The following is a 22,000-nucleotide window of genomic DNA, read 5'->3' as shown; positions in this document are numbered from 1 at the left end:
CCAAAACAAAATGTATTACCTTTTCATGTATCTCTTGGGTGGACTGGGCATCACAGAAGGCCACTGTAGCCACATCCTTCAAAATTGGCATCTCCACTGAACAATCCCTACCATCAAGTAGTGCCACTAAGGGACGGGTGTGCATGGGGCCATTTGTAATAGGGCCACGGGCACCAACTGCAAAACAATCCAAAATACCAAGTGGAAAAACAGACAAATAATTAACACTATATTCCTTGCTTAAAAGATAATTTTAATGCTTAGAATTTAAAATGAATGATTTATATATTTTTATTGATCAATATCTCAACAAATATGTAGTATAAAATTTTATGATGAAACTTTCATCGAAAAACAATCCCAAACACCTTAATCCAAATATTATCTAGTAAACAATAAAAATACTTGTATTTAAATATATCAATATAATTCTTATTACAATACATAATTTGTAAAAAAAATAAAATAAAATCAATAATTAACTAAAATTACTTTATTAAAAATTCAATAATGACAGTAATTTTATTTTTAAATTTTTTCATTCAATGAAAATTTGGAATAAAGATATTAATACTTTCTATTAAAAAATATGATAAAATTTATCAATCAAGTAACAGTTATAATATACACTCACTGAGAAAAAATTCTGCACCCAGATAGAATTGTCTGTCCACTGTTATGTCTTTGATGAGTGTATAAATGATTTGTACATTACATAATGCTACAGAGTGCCTTAAAATTGCTACCCCAGTAGTAGCCTATAAAAAGGCTTGCAGAAGCTCATTTTGTTCATAATTCTGAGGTGTACCTGCTTTTAAGTCTTTGAATGTCAGGCATGTCTATGTGATGTAGTCATACAATATGCACAACTGATGGAGTTTGAGAAAACAAGATGGCCATTACACTGAACTGCCAGACATCTGGGTCATTCTGATCTTATTATGAAGTAATATGGGGAAGTGAATAAATCAGAGCACACGCATAGAGCAGGCAGGCTCTGGACATCCCAGACAGATCAGGAAAGACGATCATCTGATCAAGACATTACTGCTATAACAGTGTCTTGCCTACCATCCACACAAGGCCATTACAGAACCTGTATCTTTCCATACCATTGAGAAGCAACTAAAATTTGCATGCAAGGCAACAGCAATATATCCTGGCATTAACACCCTAATGTTATCAGCTTCATCTCAATTGTGTCATGACAGAGAAGCACAAACTGCTAAGAATTAAGTGTGTGAGGATCTTCAGTAATGAATTCCAATTCTATTTGGGAATAGACAATGTTATAACATGGAAGACCACAGGTAAGCACTTCAATTCCACTTATATTGAGCAGCAGCATAATGCCCTCACTGATTTTGTGCTGGTCTGAGGAGCCATTCTGTATGTCAATCAGACATTGATGACAAAGTGGTACAGTCAAGTAATCCTGATGATAATGTGTTGTTTTTCGTGGAAGAGCTACAAATACGATTTTCTAGCAATATAGTGTACCACACAAAGCTTTTTGCTCGTTAAAATACATTTGCAGAAAAGATCAAAGTTAACTTTTAGTTTATTTTTTTTATTAAAATATCATCAATAAACATTAATTATTTACAATAACATCTGTTATATATTGCCCAAATATATTTTTGAAAAGAAAATTTTTTTATTAAGTACTGTAAAGACAAATTTTCTAGAAAACATACAAACTTATTTCCAAATTTTTATTTTGAGTATACACATACATATAACCGTACTATGAGAAATACTGACAATGACTTATATACTGTATATATTATTTATGTTATTTTTTAATTCTAGAAGATCATTCCCAAATCAAATATTGACATTAAATTAATTTATAGTTTAATTGGTTAGTTTATCTCTGTATCAAAATTGCCAAAAGACTGTAATAGCTGGAATATAGTTAAGTTAAACATTACATACCATGAAAACAATCAAGTAAATAATGTGTGTTTGAATTAAATACAAAACAGAATGTTTTTGGCCTCTTTTGAAAAAAATCATATGTACATGGGCTCTACTAAGAGATCATGGACCTGCAGAATTAAAGAGCACCAACATGATGTCTCTAATAAGAAACTGGTAACAGTTTCTTATTAGAGACTGTTACCTGGCTCAATATGTGAACAAGCTCAAAGTGTCAATCATCTTGTCTTCGATGTTCAAAAACTAAGAACCTTGGAATCCTGAAAATTTTTTAATGCAGGAATCGATAAAAAGTGCATTAATAGTAAAGACTGTGAGACAATATCCACTACATGGCAGTCGTTGGTTGATAACCCTCTAAAGGGAAGCAGATAAACAATATTACAAGATGATACTATAGATCAGGGGTGGCCAACAAGTCGATCACGATCGACCGGTCGATTGCCAAGCCAATTTTAGTCGATCGCTAGCGATATTTGTAACCGAACGCAACTGTATGCATGCAGTTATGACTCGACTCATAAGCAGTGAGTGCACTTCGTACTGAAACAGTGTATAAACATAGTATGTATTTCACACTTCCCCTTCCCCACTTAGACTATGCCTATGACAACAAGTCGATCGCGACACATTTTTACAATAAAAAGTAGATCTTATGTGAACGAAAGTTGGTCACCCCTGCTATAGATAAATAAGTTTTTGTACTATGCACAAGTATCTTCATCAAAACAATTTGTTTAATTGTTATTGTATAACAATAATTTGTAGAGTATACATAAAATATAACACATATGTGTTAAATATTCAAAATACAAGTTGACATCAAAAAGAATAATTTTAAAAAATGTTCTAAAATAGAATCTCTAACATTATGTAATGTTTGACGCAGGCCCCTAAAAGAGGCTGAAAACATTCCATTTTATACCTAATTCAAACACATATTATTTGCTGGAAGGTTGTATGCATGGTATGTAGTGTTTAGGCTAATGTCAGATGAGCTTGAAAACATATGGATGCTATTTTTTCAATTTACCACAGTCTTTGCTACCATGAATTTTCATGATGACCAAATTGGTGATCAGATGACTGCTGTTTTTCATGGAGCACATTAATAATCAGCTTTATTACAGATGGGCATATGTTGGATGTGTATCTCAGATTTAAATGTGCTGTTTTTTATTATGTACAGCCAGTGAAGATCTAGTGATGTTGTTTCCCAAACTCTGTCTTGTTGAGTTGGTTTCCAGGTGTATCCCGATTCAATATAGTAGATTCAGGTTCGATGGAAGCACACCTCCATACTCAATTCAGAGAATATTTACAGTTTATTTACAAAACAAATAAACAGAATGTACAAGTTTGACAACATAGCATATACAGGACAACAAAGTGTGGTGTCTCACGTACCAGGTTGGCCTTTGGGAACTATTAGATATCAGACTCTGTAGAGGGCTCAGTCAGCTTGTGGAGTTGGCTCAACTATATGGTCCCATCCAGTTTCTGCACTTACCCATCCTTGAGATCATTATCAGAGGAGTTCACTCTCTCTACACTCAGCGGGCTTCTCAAGTGCCAGAGGCTACCGTATTACCAGTCTCTTGCCCTTCTCTCCTCCCTCTCCCATTCGCTCCGCTATTTTAAGGGTTTTTTTTGGGCAGAAAACTTCCAACTAATCACACAAACCATTCTTTCATGAACAGCTTATACTTAGGTCCACTGTTATCCAATGAGAGTGGAGCTTACATTAACATCTGCGTCTTGTTTACGTTTAGTTACGTTTTTTTTTATATGGCAAGTGGCCTATGTCTGACCACAGGTGGGTCCAATTGACAAGGTCGTGTTTCTTTTGTTCCCTCTCTGCTAAAAGGCCAATACTTTACATCTCCCACCGACAAGGTTCAAATTGCACTTTTAGCAAAAGCCTGTTTGACCTAAACACACACAACAAACACATGTAATAATTATCATTACACAAATTAGTTTCATACAATACATTTCCTCCTTTTTCTAATACATGGAGCATATCATTATAATTATTATCATATACTAACAAATCCTTTGCTAGATATTAAGTATGTATAATTGTAGACACACATTTACAGTACCAATACAATCCTTGGCAAACTATCCCATTACACTATATTCAGAATCGCCTTGTAGATATCACTTATATCTATTCTGATAGAACTAAGCAATGATATTAACGTGCCCTGTGTGTCTGATCTGGAGGTTCTAGACCATTCCTAACTTCCAATTTAAACAGAGCATTAGAATTAGTGTGTTTTTTTTCATTTTTCTGAAGTATTTAAAAACAAAAAGTCACAGGCAATATTAGGTATGCCCTTTTGATTGTAACTAGCCTTCCTTTTTCTTATTTCTGTTTTTGTAAGGTTCAAATGAAGTTTCTCTCAATTCTGACCCCTCATTAATTTGTACAATCATTTTACTTATATCAATGTCCATTTTTAAAATACTCAGGTACCGTACACCCTTCAGCTGGAACAACACTGACCCAGTATTTCCTTGAAACAATATTACCAGTCTGTCATTTTTCACACTCATCTGATGATCACAGGCTTCAAGTGTATCTCCCAGCATGCATTGTCATGAGATTATCACAAACAATCCAGTGGCCCACCTGTGCCACACAACGTGATTTTTCACACCTGTGTCCGTCTGACCGCTGTCGTATGTTTTTGCCTGTCAAAAACGACAGATGTGAGATCAAAGGCATCTGACATTAGCCTTGACTGGTACAAAGATCTGGCAGATTAAAGATATTTATTAAAAAATTTAATTAAAAATTTTGATTTTGATTTTATTAAATTCAAAATATTTTTTTCAAATTAACTCAGCCGAAAGACTATTAGTCATATTTCAAAAATTGGCAATTCAAATCCACCATTTAATACTTTTTTTGTCTATTTTAGGTAATTTAGTTAATGGTTTAGTTTTGTGTTTTTAGATAATTAACATCAAATTAAGTCTTTCTAAACTTTTAAATTGTTTAGACATTTCATAAGCATGTAATAAAACTTCCTCTAAACAAATATTTAAAATTTGTAACAAAAGTTAAATATAAAAAAGATTGTATTAACAGGTTTAAGATATACGAAATCTACCGTGTTTCCCCGAAAATAAGACAGTGTCTTATATTAATTTTTGCTTCCAAAGATGTGCTAGGTCTTATTTTCAGATTTCTTATTTTTTCATGAAGAAGAATTCACATTTATTGTTCAACAAAAAAATGAACATTTATTATACACTGTATAGTAGTTGTCATCACAAACCAGCATAACCAGACAAACTGTGAATCCTATCAAGAATTTCTTGTTACTACCATTATTTCCATGTACAACAATCTATGGTACATTTACCGATCCCGATTTTTATGAACACAAAGCAAGATTTTGTCATCATCTTCTGGATCATCATCATAACAATGCCTCCAAACGAAAACTTTGCTAGGTCTTACTTTTGGGGAGGTCTTACATTTAGCAATTCAGCAAAACCTTGACTAGGTCTTATTTTTGGGGAAACATGGTATTTTTAGTTCATAAAAAATGGAATGAATGATAAATCTTTATTTATAATATTACTTTTCTCTATTTATATAAAAATCTATTTTAGTTAATATTTGAAATCCCTATACAAGATCGTCTTAAATTGTTGTTATTAAATATTAGTCTGAAAATAAATTATAAACTTTCAAATCAAGTTAAAATACACATATATATGGTGGACACTATTTTTATAAAAAAAATTAACAAAACAAAACATTAAAATATTAAAAATAGTAAGTAATTTTAAAAATTAATAAAATATATATATTATCTAAAATAACAGCTATCAATGACTTTAAACTACGAAATTAGAAAACAACCCAACTGTACCAGCTAAGCTGACTTAACAGCATAAATAATTCCATGAATTTGATTATTTATGCCATGAACAATTTAAATTCATTAAAAACTGTCAAATGAAATGTTTGTTGATAGTTAAAATCATTACTTGATGTATATCACTTTTCTATACTAAATGATTTGACATTAAAAAGATACATTAAATAAATGGACATTTCCTGTGTCTAAATTTGAAATACATGGCGTCTGGGGGGAAAAAATAACCAATAAGAAACTGTTATAAATCAGTGCAAAATATATATACAATAATTCTTTTTGTGGGATAAGATTGAGTGTTGATTTTTGCAAGTTTCTCTATCAATGCATTGTCACTGTCAAAGATTCACAATCAAAATTTCTTAAAAAGATAAGATGTGAAATGTGCATTCATTGATGAAAATTAAGCCTGGTTACAACAGAAATAACTGTACAATATATGGGTCGGAGAATCCACATGCAGTGAGAGATAGATAGTCCAAAAGTGAATGTTTGATGTTACCACCATGTGCATAAAATCATTGGCCCATTCTTATTTGTAGAAAGGATTGTTGTTGGAGATGTTTAATTAGACATGTTACAGAAGTACAAAAGTTCAACATTCATCAAATACCAGACATATTCTCTCTCTGACAAGATGGAGTCTCCATCATTATGCTACACATTCAAGAGCTCACGTGGATAAAAGTTTTCTAGGCATTGGATTGGACATGACAGACCCATTACAAAGTTCCCTAGATTACTAGATCTAACTCTCACTTGATTTTTTCCCTCTCTTTGATTTTCGATTTCATGAAAGACATTATGTACCACACATTATTAGTATACTTGGTAAATTTATGTCAAGGTTCATGCCATTTGACACTCACTCTGAAGATGCTAGAAAAATACTTGGTGGGATATCAACTAAAGCCTGGACATCAGTTGCACCACCAAGCACATGTGGAAATTTATTGATGCACATTTAACCTTGGCATTTTCTATTTTCTATTGTAAAACAAAATTTTTGTATATACTGTATGTTTTGCACTAATTTACAAGAATTTTTTATTAATAGTTTTCAATCTAGACATCCTATGTAATAATTACATGGAAGATTATCAAATATAAATTTTAAATTTTCGAAAAATTTGAATCATTCTAAGAATCAGTCAGAGGAAAAAAAAATAACTCAACAAATTTTTCTAGTTATATAAATATCCAGCTTTAGCAACAACTTATTTATGTATATATAAAGAAGTTGTTGCTAAAACTGGATATTTTACTGTTTATATCAATTCATATAGTTAATAACTATGTTTTCAGTTTATTATTGAAAATACATTACCACTATAAATAACATTATTATCTCTGTGTTAAATAAAGATAATTATGATTAAATATTATATGTTTAACTGTAATTATTATATTTCCTCATCTATACTTTAAGTAATTTATGTATGACTAATTATTTAAAAAATTTATATTCAGTCTCCATAAGGAATTGAAAAAAATTATATGCACATTTGATGCATCTCTTTTCAGTAACATCTAAGTTATAATTAAGCTGTAAAGAAAACTAAAATAGGATTGAAATATTTTGAGGATTATTATACAATTTTAATGAAATACATTCAGGCTACACAGCTGAATAAAAATGGCCCTATCAAAGCAGACTATATTAGGTAATTTATACTCAGTGTAAATTTTATGTGAATAATTCATTATTTTCATTATGACAATTCATAAAGCAATATAAAATAAAATCAAAAAAATATCTGTTATTAAAATAGTCATTACTATTTAACATCAACTTCTATAGCATTTGTACATTTTTTAATTATTTTACTATTATTTTATTAGTAAACAACATTCTGTTATTTAATATGCTGGTAGATGGTGACAATTATTTAGCTGCAACATAATATTTGTAATAAAATAAAAACAATTCCATTGTTCATTTGACAACTGGATGGCCAAGACAGTGAGTGTCAACTACTGTTCTCAGGCACATAGAGTTTGAGTCGAACCATCAGAACTTTTCATAATGAGTGGTTTTTGAACTGGATGTCAGACTCCATCTTTTATTATCTGACCCCATGAGCATGGGCATAGAAAAAGATTTTCTTAATGTCTAAAGGCAACCACTATCAGTTATTGAAAATTTTTATGTCAACAGCATTAATTAATAAAAAGCCAAATTCATAAACACAGTGATAAATTTTTCTCTATACTTGTACAGCAAATATGTAATGAATGTCTGGAATTTTCATAAAAATATCCGAATGTAACTACACAGCACATTGTGTAATTTTTTAAATTAATTATAAATCAAGTAACACTCTAAATTGGTATTTTTATGCTATAATAAATTTTATAAATATATGCTATTCTTGATGATTTTGTTTTTTAATTGTGTAACAGGTTCAACTAAATATATAACAAAATAAAACAAAAACTATTCATCAAGTAATTCAACAAAACATTCAAATGGCAGTTTTCTATATATTTCAGTTTACTTTTTTATGTCAGATGGAGTACATTTTATTAACTAACATTTGGGTATTATGACAATATTTAAAATAAAATTTTAGAAGTATTATTCAAATTTAAACTATAAATAATCTTATATTATTAAAAACTTCTAAAATTATAACTTACCATATTTGACAGCATATAAGATGCAACTTTTATAAATAAATTAAATAATTAAAAAATTACTGTGCTTTATGTGGGAAGTTACAATTTCCCATAGGCTAATGAATTCCCCAAATGGCCTTCTGTAGGCTGCAGGAAGTACTTTTTTTCCTAAATATTCTGTGCTAAAAGAGAGGGTGCATCTTATAAGCTATAAAATATGATAGTTGTAAACAAACTATATAATTTAAAAATTCTTGAATTTTAAATTTAGCAATTTTTATAACTTTTAAATTTTTGCTATTTTAAACTTTCAATTAGCTTGGAATTTCCTTAACTTTTATTAGAAAATTCTGTTCAAAGTGAAAACACCAAATAGAGAAGTAACTATAAAAACTTATTGTGAGTTATTTATTTCAAAATGTACATTTTAAGTATTGCAAACAATTAGTTGTTTTTAAATAATAAAAAAATTGCTAGACAATGACAATAAGTATGCACGGATCAATGCTTGGCAAAAGAAATAATCATTTAGTTGACTTGTCTCAAATCTTTTGCAATAAGAGTTTTGTTATATACAAGTAAATACTAATTGTCTAGCAAAACTGTTAAAAAACCAAAATAATAAAAATTGTTGATATGATGTACACAAGAAATATTAAACTAACCTGATTTATGTTTATTTTAAAAACTTACTTGAAGATTACTATCTGCTGAAACTATTTATACTAATTATTTATCCCTAACTATTTAACTATCTAAAAAAAAGTAATAAAAATCTATCAACAGGATAACTTCATAAATCTGCATTTACATATGATCTGTTTCTGATCAGTTTTTATATATGTAAATATTAAAACTGATCAGAAGTCTAATCTACCAATTATTCTTAAATGTTACCTTTAGAGAATAGAAGGAAAAATTCCAAGTTGATAGAATGAGACCAGCCAACTTCACTATCAGTTTGATCAAAATTTACTGGGAGGCATTAATTTTATATTACCTGTGAATCAATCTTTTTAAACATAGATTGTGATTGCATGAAAAAAGAAACAACAGGAAGTTATTAAGAACAAATTAATTTAAAAACTTGTTTCAATAAAAAAAAGTAAAATAAAATTATGAATTATGTAATAATTCTTTTGAGAAGTGAAAAAGTTCTAATGCTTATTTAAAATTAGTTATTACATGATGTAATTTATAAAAAGGGTAGAACAATAAGAACAGAAAATCTCTTCCCATTATTGCACAATTAGATACATTTTTGACATAAAAGAAAACATACATTTGTATCTAAAACAATGAAAACTATAAGTAGTAAAGCTGAACATTTCAGTAATCTGTTTCTTTAGTTTTCTATCTTTTAGAAAAATGATTATATTAAATTACCTTAATTTAATTTGTTAAGGTTAATTAAAATGTATATAAAGTTTATTTAGTGATAAACAGTAATAGTTATAAATTTTTCAAGCCAGATGATTATATAGGCTAAATATGAAACTGAAATATTTTCATACGTAGTTAAATATTTTATCCTGCTGATCAGAAAAAAATTGATATGCTTTGGGATAGAAATATATATATATATATATATACCTTAAAAAACTTAGAAGTTTTATCTTCAAAAATATCACTGGAACATGTCAATGCATTTAAAACAGCCACAAAAACTGTTAATTCATAATTTAAATGCTGAAGAAGATTTCACTAATAAAATAATCTATGAAAATGAATGTATACACTAAATTTAGACAAATAGATAAACCACTGTTGAAACTCTGAATGAGATCTAAGCACAATAAAATAGCTTCTCTTAAAAACTGGAAACTGCGACAGTATGGTATTTTCCATGCATTGAACTGTAATGCCTCCCTGTAACATGTTAGATGACACTTCTGTTTTGTACAATACCTTTGAAATAAAATTCATTTTTATAGAACTTCTCCATTAGTTTCCATTCAGTGTTTCCACATCCAATTTGTATAAATAACTTTGTCTTCACATATATGACATGTCTTACTAGGAGGGTTATCCATACGGGGCCTTTTGATCCCAGGCTTCTTTTTGTCCATATGTGCCGACCACGTCTTGATCAGAAAACCTCCTCTTCAAATTTCACGCACACTCAGATGGACCTATTTCAAAGGCCAGTTATATCAGCCAAATTCAATGAATACCAAATTCCTAAAAAGTAAAATAAAACAATATAAAAAAATATTAAAATTTTTTAGAACTAAGTAATAAATAACAATTAAAAGTAAAAAATATTTGTTACTGCAGAACATTAAAATTATCTTTAAACACTTAAGTAATTCATAATGATAATTAAATAAAATAATTATTTTTTATTTATTTAGGTAATCAAAAAATAACCTTCTTGCATTATTTTTTTCTCAAATCAATAATAAATTGCTGTTTTGTAATATTTGTTACAATTTATTATAAGGTGTGTCAACCAAATATTCCAAGTCATTCTGTACAAACAGCTATTTCCATAAAAATAACTCAACATAATACATAGTTAACTGTTATTTTTTTTAACAAAATAAATTTTGCAATTATAAATGAAAATATCTACAAGAATACTTTAATTTCCTTACAAAATAGTGAATACCAAGCCTTTCAGTTTTAAATGAAAAAGAACTTTCTTATTAGTTTGAAATATATAATACTAGCTGTTACCCGTGACTTCACCCGCACGGATTTTGCAAGCAAACACCATTTATATTCAATATTTCAACAACCACAGTAATTGTTATATAACACCTACCACTAAGAATGATGAGAATTGCTGAGAATCAAACAAACTGTTTTCAATTTGATCAATTTTCTGGAACGTTTACAATTGTTCTATAATCAAGCCAATATGCAATAACAAATTTGAATTTAAAACAGTTCGAACATTTGGTTTAAAAAAAATCGAAATATATAAAAATATTTATAACAATGTCTGAAATGTTATCAATTTAATACACCTAAGGACTCAGTATGAAGACTAAGGGCGTTCTTCAGGTTAAGCCTTAATGCTCTCCCTCTCCCCCGTAGGGGAATTTCAAAAAATCCCTTCTTGATGTGCATTATCATTGTGTACCCTAACTGTGTACCAAATTTCACCTCTTTAGGTTCAGCAGTTTCCTCTGGGTGATGAAGAATCAATCAGTCAGTCAGTGCAAGTAATTTTAAATATTTAGATATATAATTTATAGAAATAATATATGAAGGACTTTATATATAAAACTTTCGAAAAAATAACTTTTTACTTTCATCGATGATGATAAATGTTTGACTACAAATTTAAATATATGTATTATAATCAGTGGTGATATTCGAAATAGTTAACAAAGGGTTCGCTAGCAGAAAATTTTTCCCTGACAATCACCGACAAACGAAATGGAAGTTTTGGCTAGAAATAAATACAATACCTTTTCTTGCGATATATCTAATAATCAGTGGCGTATTTGGAACGTAAGGGGCCCTGGGCAAAGACCAGGTAACAATAGTATATTAGTGCTGTCGACCTTTTTTTTTTTTTATTTTATTTTAGACAGAGAAATTTTTCACCCCGACTGGCACTGCTGATAATAGACAGATGTCATCATCTCTCGAAATACAATATTCTTTTTATTTCGCTGTCCATAGCCCGACACGTATTCCACAGCCATCTTGTATTATCTCGCGCGCGTGAAATTGTGAGATCTCTCTTATGACTGGATCTAGTTTCAAGAACTCTCTTGAATCGATCGCGATTAAACCTCGTTTCGGTCGAGATTGAAACTGTCGAGAGAGATCGCACCAAGGCATAGTCCCTGACTTGTGAGCAAGGCATAGTCCTTGCTCACAATCTAGATTGAAATGCTCGGTGCGAATGGGGTATAAGGCTCTAGTAGTATTACAGAGTATAATACATATATTTTAATATATTAAAAACAAAAACAAAACCACTGAGAAATGTTCCGTGTGTTTAACAAGGTTTGGAAAACTGAAAATTTTAACAACTGGTTCAGGCGAACCTGTGCGAACCCGCTGAATATCACCACTGATTATAATATGATTAATAAAAAGTAATTAATACGAAGATGAGCATGTAAAATTATTAGTTTCAAATTACAATTTCAGAATTAGATATATTATTAAAACTTTTATAACTGTAATTATTATTATTATTATTTTAGTTAAAGTTTGAAGACCTATTACAAAATCTAAATAAATCAAGAACCTATTGTAATGGACTAATTGAAGGAAAAGGTGTCCACTGTTGCCAAAACATATTAGTAACAAACTTACAATATACGAGATGTATTAAATGTTGTTATAACATATAAGTATGAATAAAATATTATTACAGTGTACAGTACATTGAGTAATTTATACTCATTAATCAATCGTTCAGCAGACTATCCACAATTAAAATGTTCTAAATTTTTCCTTTGGGACAAATTTTTATAATATTACTGTATTAATTTTTACTCAATCATTCATTTGAATAAAACAATATTAAAATATTCCTCGTGGAAAAAACATTATTATAGTGTCAAAATCAGATACAGAACTGAAAACAAAAACAGATCTGTGATGAAAAATACATGTATAAAGTTATATAAGTGTCTTTAAGTCAGAAGCTATTTATAATTTATAAACTGACATTATTTTCTGTTAAATAAATTAAAACTGTTTTTATAAAAACAAAATTTACAGTTATTATATAAGAGCTTAGAAGTTTCCAGTTAAAATTTGTTCTAATCATAATTATCAAATATTCAATCATTTCAAATTATACTATTTTATTTAATCATTTTTTGTTCTTTAAACAAAAGAGTGAAGAAATTTTAGCATAAATTTTAGATTGTTTTTCAAATTTATGCTAAATAACACATGCAAACTATTTCTGTCTAAAATTCTAAAAATTATTAATACAGAATATACTAAAATTGTAATTATATCAAATATAATTTCTTTTAAAATAAACTCTAAAATCAGTGTTTTCCTAGAATACTATTTGGCGTATTTTTTAATCATGAAATTTCTGAATTTAAAGTATATTAAAGTATTTTAACTTTTAAAAAAATGATTTAGTTAATCATTATTATTTCTATCCTTCTATAAATGATTTATAACAACATAATTCTGATTGAAAATGAATCTTATTTGAAATATTAAAACATATTTAAACAAACTATTAAATCAAATTCAATAATTAAACTATCATCTTACGCAAGAGTTAAACTTCTTAAAAACAAAAATTTTCTAATAAAATGAATTTTATATAAATAAAATACTTTTGAAATTATAAGATTCGAATTTTTTTCATTACTTCATAAATAAATAGCAAGTACAGTCTAATAATTTTGATGTTTCTAAATATATTACACATGCATACATCCTTGAAGGAATAAGAAAGAATAAAACATTTCTCAGATTTAACACCTTCATTTTCAGCATGAGTAATCATGTGATCAAACAGTCCACAATCATTTGATATACTGGTTAGATGTTTTGATAGAAAAACATAGTTGTTAGATAAAACAAAACTACTTAATTTAAAAATACACACACTAATTAAAAAAACACATTAAACGAAACAAAAATCAAAGTAATTAAAATTTGGAATATTTCTTCACCAATGAAAAGAAAAAATGCTTTAAATGAAAAAATTTCCAAATCACCAAAAACTATATATACATACATACATAAAGCACATAATAACAAACATGGTACATAAACAGGTACGGTACATATTTTAAAAAAATGCCTTCCTAGAGTTACTCAGAATAATATTAACAAAATAGTTTAATTATCAATATGTTGATCCAACAAAAGTTATTAAAGAAAAATTTGAAAAAATAAATTAAGAAAGCAACTATAAATGATTGCATGAACATGATAAAAGTAGGTTATTGAACTTATATTTTTGTTTGATTCAACAATATGATAACAATGACAATGTATTTAGAATAATACATCTACACAAAGTGAAAACTACGATATAAAAATAAATTACATCTAATTACAGCTGTCAATTATGACATATAGAGATAGAAATACCAAACACTGAAAGGCTTAATGGCTCTGAACAAATAAAAGAGAATTTGAAATTGAAAAAAATTATCAGAAAGATATGCAGCACCATATAAATGGAGAAAAATATTAACCAAACATTTTCAACAATTATTAATGTAAAAAAAATCAATTAATTGTACAGAATGTCCCAGCTAAAAATCAGAATTGAATCCCAATATCTCTTGAATAACTTGTGTTAAATCTTTGCAATTTTTTTTTTTAAGCTGAAGCACCCTTTCTGTTTTCATCACATGCTTCAAAAGGTATTTGTATTCTTGTAAAAAACATTGCACTTTCAAGAATTAATACTGATCAATGTATCCATATGCTTAAAAGCTTTTACAAATACAGAATGGTACATATTATATCTATCAATTTCAAATGACAAGTAAAAGATAGTGAAAAATAGTAGAAACCTCATTTGGCCATTAAATGGAAGACCATACGATATACAAACATTAGTGCTTCTTGAAAATAACTTCTGCTAAATGTCCTCCACCTACATGGATGCATTCTTGAAGGTAGCTCAGAAAGATGTCTATGACAAGTAGCATCGAGTACTATGGAATCTCATATTTCCAGACAGAAATATATGAGATCTGCAGGTTATATGGCAAGGACTCTATAGCAAGGTTGCTTGAACAAGTTCCATGTTTTTCAGATTGTGAACCCTTCTCTTCCAACCTGTCAAATGATGATTCTGAACACCACCCTTGGCTCCCTGTTGTTTCATCCATATCAAAATGCTGTGTTGCTATGGCACAAGTGCATGGCATTCTTTGCTGTTGCATCACAGTGCCTACTGGACTTGGGTAATAAACCCTATGCAACATAATGTCACATACTGAATATTTTCATATTATGTGATAGATCTAGCCTATTCACTTCAAAACTAACAAATTTTGTAAATAAAATAAAATATAAAACACTAATATTCTCTCTCTCTCTCACACACATCCTTACGTAGTAGTATATTACAATTAATTGTACTAATGTTAACATTTGTTTTACAATATCTGTAGTTTACTTGCCAAAAAACTGATCTTTGTTGAAATCATTCAGTTTTGCAATTTCTTTGATATATTAAATGACAAGGAAGAAGCTAACTAATAGTAGGTTTCAGTAAATTTTCTTGAAAAATTCAACTCCCCACTCTTTCTGTCCTGAGGACAATTTTGAACTCTACAAAAATTCCAACATACAACGAGAATACCTCCAAAATTTTATTGAGTTTCTATTTTTTTTTTATTACAGAAAATATATGCTTTTGTATTTTAAATTAACTATTACATTAATCAAAAACTTGGAGAAGTAACATTGGTGGTAGCTTAAATCTCAAGCTTTTTAATTCAGAACTTATATATATAAAATCATAAATAGCCATTCTAATATTGAAATGTTTCTATTATTCTTGTAGCAGACTTTTTAAACCATTAGAGGGGGGAAAAAGCTTTTTTCTTTATCAAAGGTATTTATATTAAACATTCTCTCCACATATAAACATTCATTAACCAATTTTTAGATTAATACGTAATGTTTGCCAGATTACGTCTGGCTACAATAATGCTACTATTTAATAATTAAATGTTGAGTAATTTGGCCTACAGATAGGTATTAGGCATCATCTCTTGATAAATTCAATAATTAGAATTAAATTAATATTTAATAATTAATTTAGAAGGTACTGGAAGAAAAGAATCAGCCCAGAATCCACAATTCCCATTTACCATGCAGATGCATTGTCAGTTACATTATCTGGATCTAGTTTTTGACCTTTGCTTCCAGAACTATCAATTTAGATATAACCATACTGGCTATTCATTGCACCAGATGGGGATGACTTCCACAACCATGGCTTGTAACAACTTCCATTTAATTATTAAATAGTATTATTATATAGCCCATGTAATCTGGCAATCTCTCCACATAAGGATATATGGTAAGTACATAAATATTGTTGTAAACTGTTAAGATTTTGGCTTTCAACAGTTGGGATTGTTGCCAATAAAAGTTAAAATTTATACACATAACAAAAACAACGTTAATTAATGGCTACTAAAAGAATTGCATTTTGTTCTGCCTCACAAAATTCTTAAAAGAATTTGTACTACAGCATAAATGTACTCTAAAAGTCCACTTTAAGATACAATATTTCTTATTTAAATTGGCTTCTACTTAAAAATATGAAGTGTTTAGAGATTAACGTTTTTATAACAATATATATGACTACTTGATAGGCTATCACCAAGAAATCCACTGGATTCATATTGAGCTATATTATTTATCAAGCCATAATATAGTCTGATAAATAATCCAGAAGATCATTTAGTAATAGCATGTTATATATCAAATTAGAATTTCAATTCTGTTTTTAGACAATCACAAATCAGCACACTTAAATTTGAAAGCTAAAATTTGACAAGTTATTAACAGTGTTATTGACAAGTTATATTAACAGATAAGGGAAATAACTCAAATTTAATTAAATAAAGTTTTTCAGCTGCTGTAATTCAGATATTTTATTTCATTGTATTTGATACAACAGAAATTATTATTATTTTTGATAAATGTAACTTGAAATGTACTTTGCTGTGATCCATTATGAATTTATATTATTACTATTGTATTACATTAAAATATTTCATGTAGAAACTATTTTCAAACATCAGAATATTCTAATGTTAACATTTTAACATTAAATAATGTTAAATATTAAAATATTATTACTAAGTTAAAATAATTCAAAAATTATTCTGAAATTTAAAAGAAAGCAATTAAAACTTTTATATTCTGTAATTTTAAAAACAACTTCCTAAAAATTATTTTTATTTGAAGTTTTGCAAGCATTAATTAAAACTATAATTCTAAGCATTGCCTCATTTGATTTTTGCACAAACAGGAAAATTTATATCAGAAGAAATGAACCAAAGCATTATTTGTGCACAACAGCAAATAATTTATGTTACATCTATAAATCAATTTTATAATTTTAGAAATAAGTCTATGTAGCTTCGAAGTTTTTCATAAATTGTCGAATATTAAAGTTCAAGTAAAAATTATCTTAAATAGTTCATTAGTTTAAATACAATATAATAATAATAATTATTATTATTATTCCATCTGTATGAAAAATGAATAACCACATTAGCTTCTTATTTCTTCAAAATTTCTAATTATATGAATTTTTTAACATATCAATACATAGAGATTCCATCTAATAATAAAACCGATCAAAAAAAAAATCTAATTTAACCGTTAGAATTTACAAAACAAACTAGTTTTTAAAATAATTCAAAAATATTTTTATAATTATTACTTAAGAACATTAATAACAAACATTTGTGGAATAATGCTGTTGATTTTGAATGTTCTTATGAAGTTCATCCTACTTATACTTAGAAAAAATATATATTACTTCTTGTTTTTAAGAAAATAAAATGAGTCATACAATTACAGATATAATTATAACTTAACAGAACAATAATCTTTCTGAATATACAGGTTATAAACAAAATTCTTTCTTAGTGGCCAGTCATTCGGGCGATAAATGATTTATGCACTATATAACTGAACTAAAACTTTCAAAGAAATTTTAATCATTTATTACTTCTAAATTGTGCACAAAATGTTTTGAAAATTAACATTTCTGCTTAAAATATAAATGCTATTGATTAAAAATTCGTACTTAAGATCAAGTGATTTCTTATTTTTGAGATAATGATATAAAAATTAAATAAATCAAATTCGATTGTCAAAAATTGCTAAAGGATAAAGTATTTCAGATTATGTAATTATCATCCATAAACAAATATTAATTAAACAGAAATCAAACTTCTTAAATTTCAATTCTATTAATATTTAGTAAATTTATTAAATTGAATTTTTACTCTTTAATCAATGATACTACATATAATTATATACTTTAATAAAAGCAAACTTTTTCATTTGTAAAATTATTTAATATGATTCTCCAAGTTAATGTGTATTTTGTAATATCTTCTAATTAAATAATAAATTCAATTAAATTCCAATACTTTATTCAATGAATCACAATTAATGTAAAATATTACTCCAAATTGTTCTCTTTTATCGGAATTAGTATTTTAAAATAATACTAATTCTGATAAAAAAGATCTTGATAAATGATTTTTAAAATAAATCATTACTTAAAAAAGCAATGAACTGTAAAATAAAATATAGGTTATTTAATTATTACAACAGTTTAATATAATCATTATGCAGATATTAACTATATATATAGTACTCAATAAAATAACTCTCATGTTGAAATTTAACTAATAACAACATTTGTAATAAACAACACTATACAGAATATATACAATACAAAAATGTTATCATCATTCCAATAGATCAAATTTCTTATTTACAATCAAGTAGTTAATTACTATTGTTATTCCTGTTTTTTATGCTAACAAATAAGCTCCACAATCAATTGGTATTGAAAAATTATCACTAATTACTTATCATTCTTTACTTTAACTGAGATTCTAAAGGAAAAACAAAACTATATAAGTGCAAATTTATAATACCATTAACATTAAAAAAAACCATACACAAATAACAGTTGCATATATCACTATTTCAACACATTAATATCCACAAACACACTATTATATTCACACAAGTATACAGCTCTATCTGAAAAAAATTGTCATAATCTTACAATTCCAGTCTTTTCTAAATTTCAACACTAAAATTTTATAATTTTAAGTCATATCTGCTAATAATTTGTTAAGTATCTAATTAACCTGTCATTTGACTATTAAAAAAAAAAAAACAGTATGTGAAAATGCTAAGTAGTGTTAATTATTCATCATTTTAATAAACAATAAATAATTTATTCCAATTTTTTGATTTTTAAAAAATGAAATATTTAAAATAAATATTATTAGAATTACTTGTTGTTACATAGGAGTATTGTTTAAGATGTTCTGACACCTTTGTTATTGTAAAAGTGTGTAATTTACATTGCAATGGGAAACAACGGATATTATCTGGAATGAGAAAAACAATCTTACTTTTACAAAACAAAGGTAAATCTCAATTGGAAATTGCCAAATCACTTCTTTTCAGAATACACAGTATCAAAAATCTTAAAACAAATGAATTCATAAAAGAAAATCTTAAATAATCATCAAAATTGTGGATGTAAATGTTAAAGTTTGATAGATGAACATAAACTGAAGGCAACATTAAGAAAAAAAATTGTTTTAAATCAAGCAGATATAATTCTGAATGGAAAAAAGAGAAAATAAATGTGTCCTGCAATACAACAGTTCACATACTTCAGAAAATGAACTTGTTCCAAAACAAACACCTCTCTATGAAATAAAGACTGAAACAAGTTCAGTGGTGTATACAGTACATTAATTGGACCCCCAAAGATTGGAATAAGATTATTTTTTTATGATGAATCAAGATTTTGTATTTCTTTTGATGATCAGGATGTACATACATGTGTGGAGAACCAAAAAAGAAGCCTTTCATCCAACTAAAGCGATGTGTCAAATATCCAGGGAATGTCTGCAAATATGGGAATGCATGTCTGCAAGAGATGTAGGCCATGTGACAACTTTAAAGTACCTTAAATTCTTCAGGGTATCAAGAGTTGCTAGAATATTTCTTGATTTCTTCAATTGAAGAACTTTATTTGAATGGGAATGTTATTTTCCAATAAGATCTTGCATCAGCTCATGCGCAATGAGGTCAACCCAAACTTTACAGACAATAATATCAATTTACCAGACTTAAATCCTATAGAGAATCTATGGAAGATAATAAAATGAAGACTGATGGATGAAAAGGAAAGTTAAAAGAAAATTACAAATTAAAAGAAAAACTAAAAAAAAAAAAAAAATTGGTCTGAATTACACCTGATGATTTTCAGAGATTAATTAACTCATTCAAGGCCATAAAGAATTCATGATGTAATTAAAATCAAAGGTTATCCACCCAATTATTAAATACATTTTGAAATATCTTTTATAAAATATTAATACAATATGAATTATTCTGAAATAAACGTATGTATAGCAATTTTTTGAATTTCTTAAAATGATTAATATTTAAAAACTACTTAGCAATTCACATACAGTTTTTTATTTAAAGTACAGACAAATAGCAGGTTAATTAGATATACAGCAAATTATTAGCAGATGTAGCTTAATATTTTATAATTTTAGCATTGAAAGTTAGAAAACACTGGAATTGTAAGATTATGACAAATTTTTTGACATAGAGCTATATGTCAACAATTGAATATCAAAATTGTTATACATGTAGACAATCTCTTAACCATAATTCCAAAAACCATATGGTTTTTCATGGAGTGTGAAGCATCAGTAGTCTAACAACAATGATCATTTATAAGTCGAATATGTCTCGGCTGCTCATGGATATGTTATATTTCATAAGAAATGAGGATCTAGAAACAAATATGTCAAAAATGATTTGTTATCAAAAACATAAAAGCTTGAATATCCCATGATGGGTATTGTGAATATCATGTTGGTAATTAGTGAAACCCTAGGGAATCCTTACTTTTATAGATGCTAGTATGCAGTATGTAGATACATGTAGGTAATTTCTTTGATTATTTGATATGGGATATTAAATGTAATACTTATAATAATAATAATAATAAATTTTTTGTTCATTTTCAAATTTTTTAATGAAATCAATGAAAATAAACTGTTTAATGAAAGCTAATAAAACTTCATAAATATGGATTCTAAGCTAATGAATAATGAATATATTAACTGATCTAATAAAAGAAAAGTCAAATAATAGAAACAGCTGAGAAATAATTATTTAGTCTTTAATATCATAGAGATCACATTACACTAGAATATTTCTTAATCAAAGTACTGATATGATGGAGTTACATTATCTCATTAAAAAAATTAAAGATCACAATTTTTTTCAATGAGCTATATTTTCATCACATAATTAATTAAATAATAATAAATGAATTTTAATTAATATTTCTATAAAACTGTTTTTAAAACATTTTATTTAAATCTAAAATCTATTATTAAAGTTAGTTATAAAGTCCAATATTAAGAATATAAGACTGATTTTATTTTATAGTATTAAAATAATTTCATATAAATAAAAAAAATTGTTCTAACATTACCTTTTATTCCTAAATTAGTATATATTTCAGTTTTATAAGAATATCTGCAATTATTAATGTGTGATAATTAAAAGAAAACCTCAACTTCATTTTCAAATAATCAGCAAAATATTAAAAGTGTTTATTAATTTTAAAAAGCTTCTAATAATTAAAACACCATGTATATTAATAGTAACTTTAATCTCCAATTTTCTTTGAATGACATAATTAAAAAATTAAGATCCGTTTTTTCTTCTCCTTTCTATGAAACAACTTTCAAAACTAAAACCTCGGCTTTGGTAACAAGATTTAACTTGATATAAATCATGTTAGTAAAAAAGCTAATTTGCTA

The 22,000-nt window shown here is 27.4% G+C and overlaps 1 protein-coding gene across 4 annotated transcripts in view; it reads right to left on the bottom strand.

The window, feature by feature from the left end:
* CtBP (C-terminal binding protein) overlaps window positions 1–22,000 on the bottom strand; it is an 84,690-nt gene that overhangs the window by 15,982 nt on the left and 46,708 nt on the right. For all 4 annotated transcript variants that reach the window (XM_067269169.1, XM_067269170.1, XM_067269171.1 and 1 more), the window contains exons 3-4: window positions 10,477–10,640; window positions 20–177 (exon numbers count right to left, since the gene is read on the bottom strand). In XM_067269169.1, coding sequence (XP_067125270.1) covers window positions 20–177; window positions 10,477–10,528 — 210 coding nt within the window. In that variant the 5' untranslated portion in view covers window positions 10,529–10,640. The remainder of the gene's footprint in view (window positions 1–19; window positions 178–10,476; window positions 10,641–22,000) is intronic.

Source organism: Centruroides vittatus, unplaced genomic scaffold (genome assembly GCF_030686945.1).
Source record: "Centruroides vittatus isolate TY-2023 unplaced genomic scaffold, ASM3068694v2 contig_347, whole genome shotgun sequence".
NCBI lineage: Eukaryota > Metazoa > Arthropoda > Arachnida > Scorpiones > Buthidae > Centruroides > Centruroides vittatus.
Note: the sequence above shows the minus strand (reverse complement) of the source record. Positions and strands in the feature narration are given on the sequence as shown.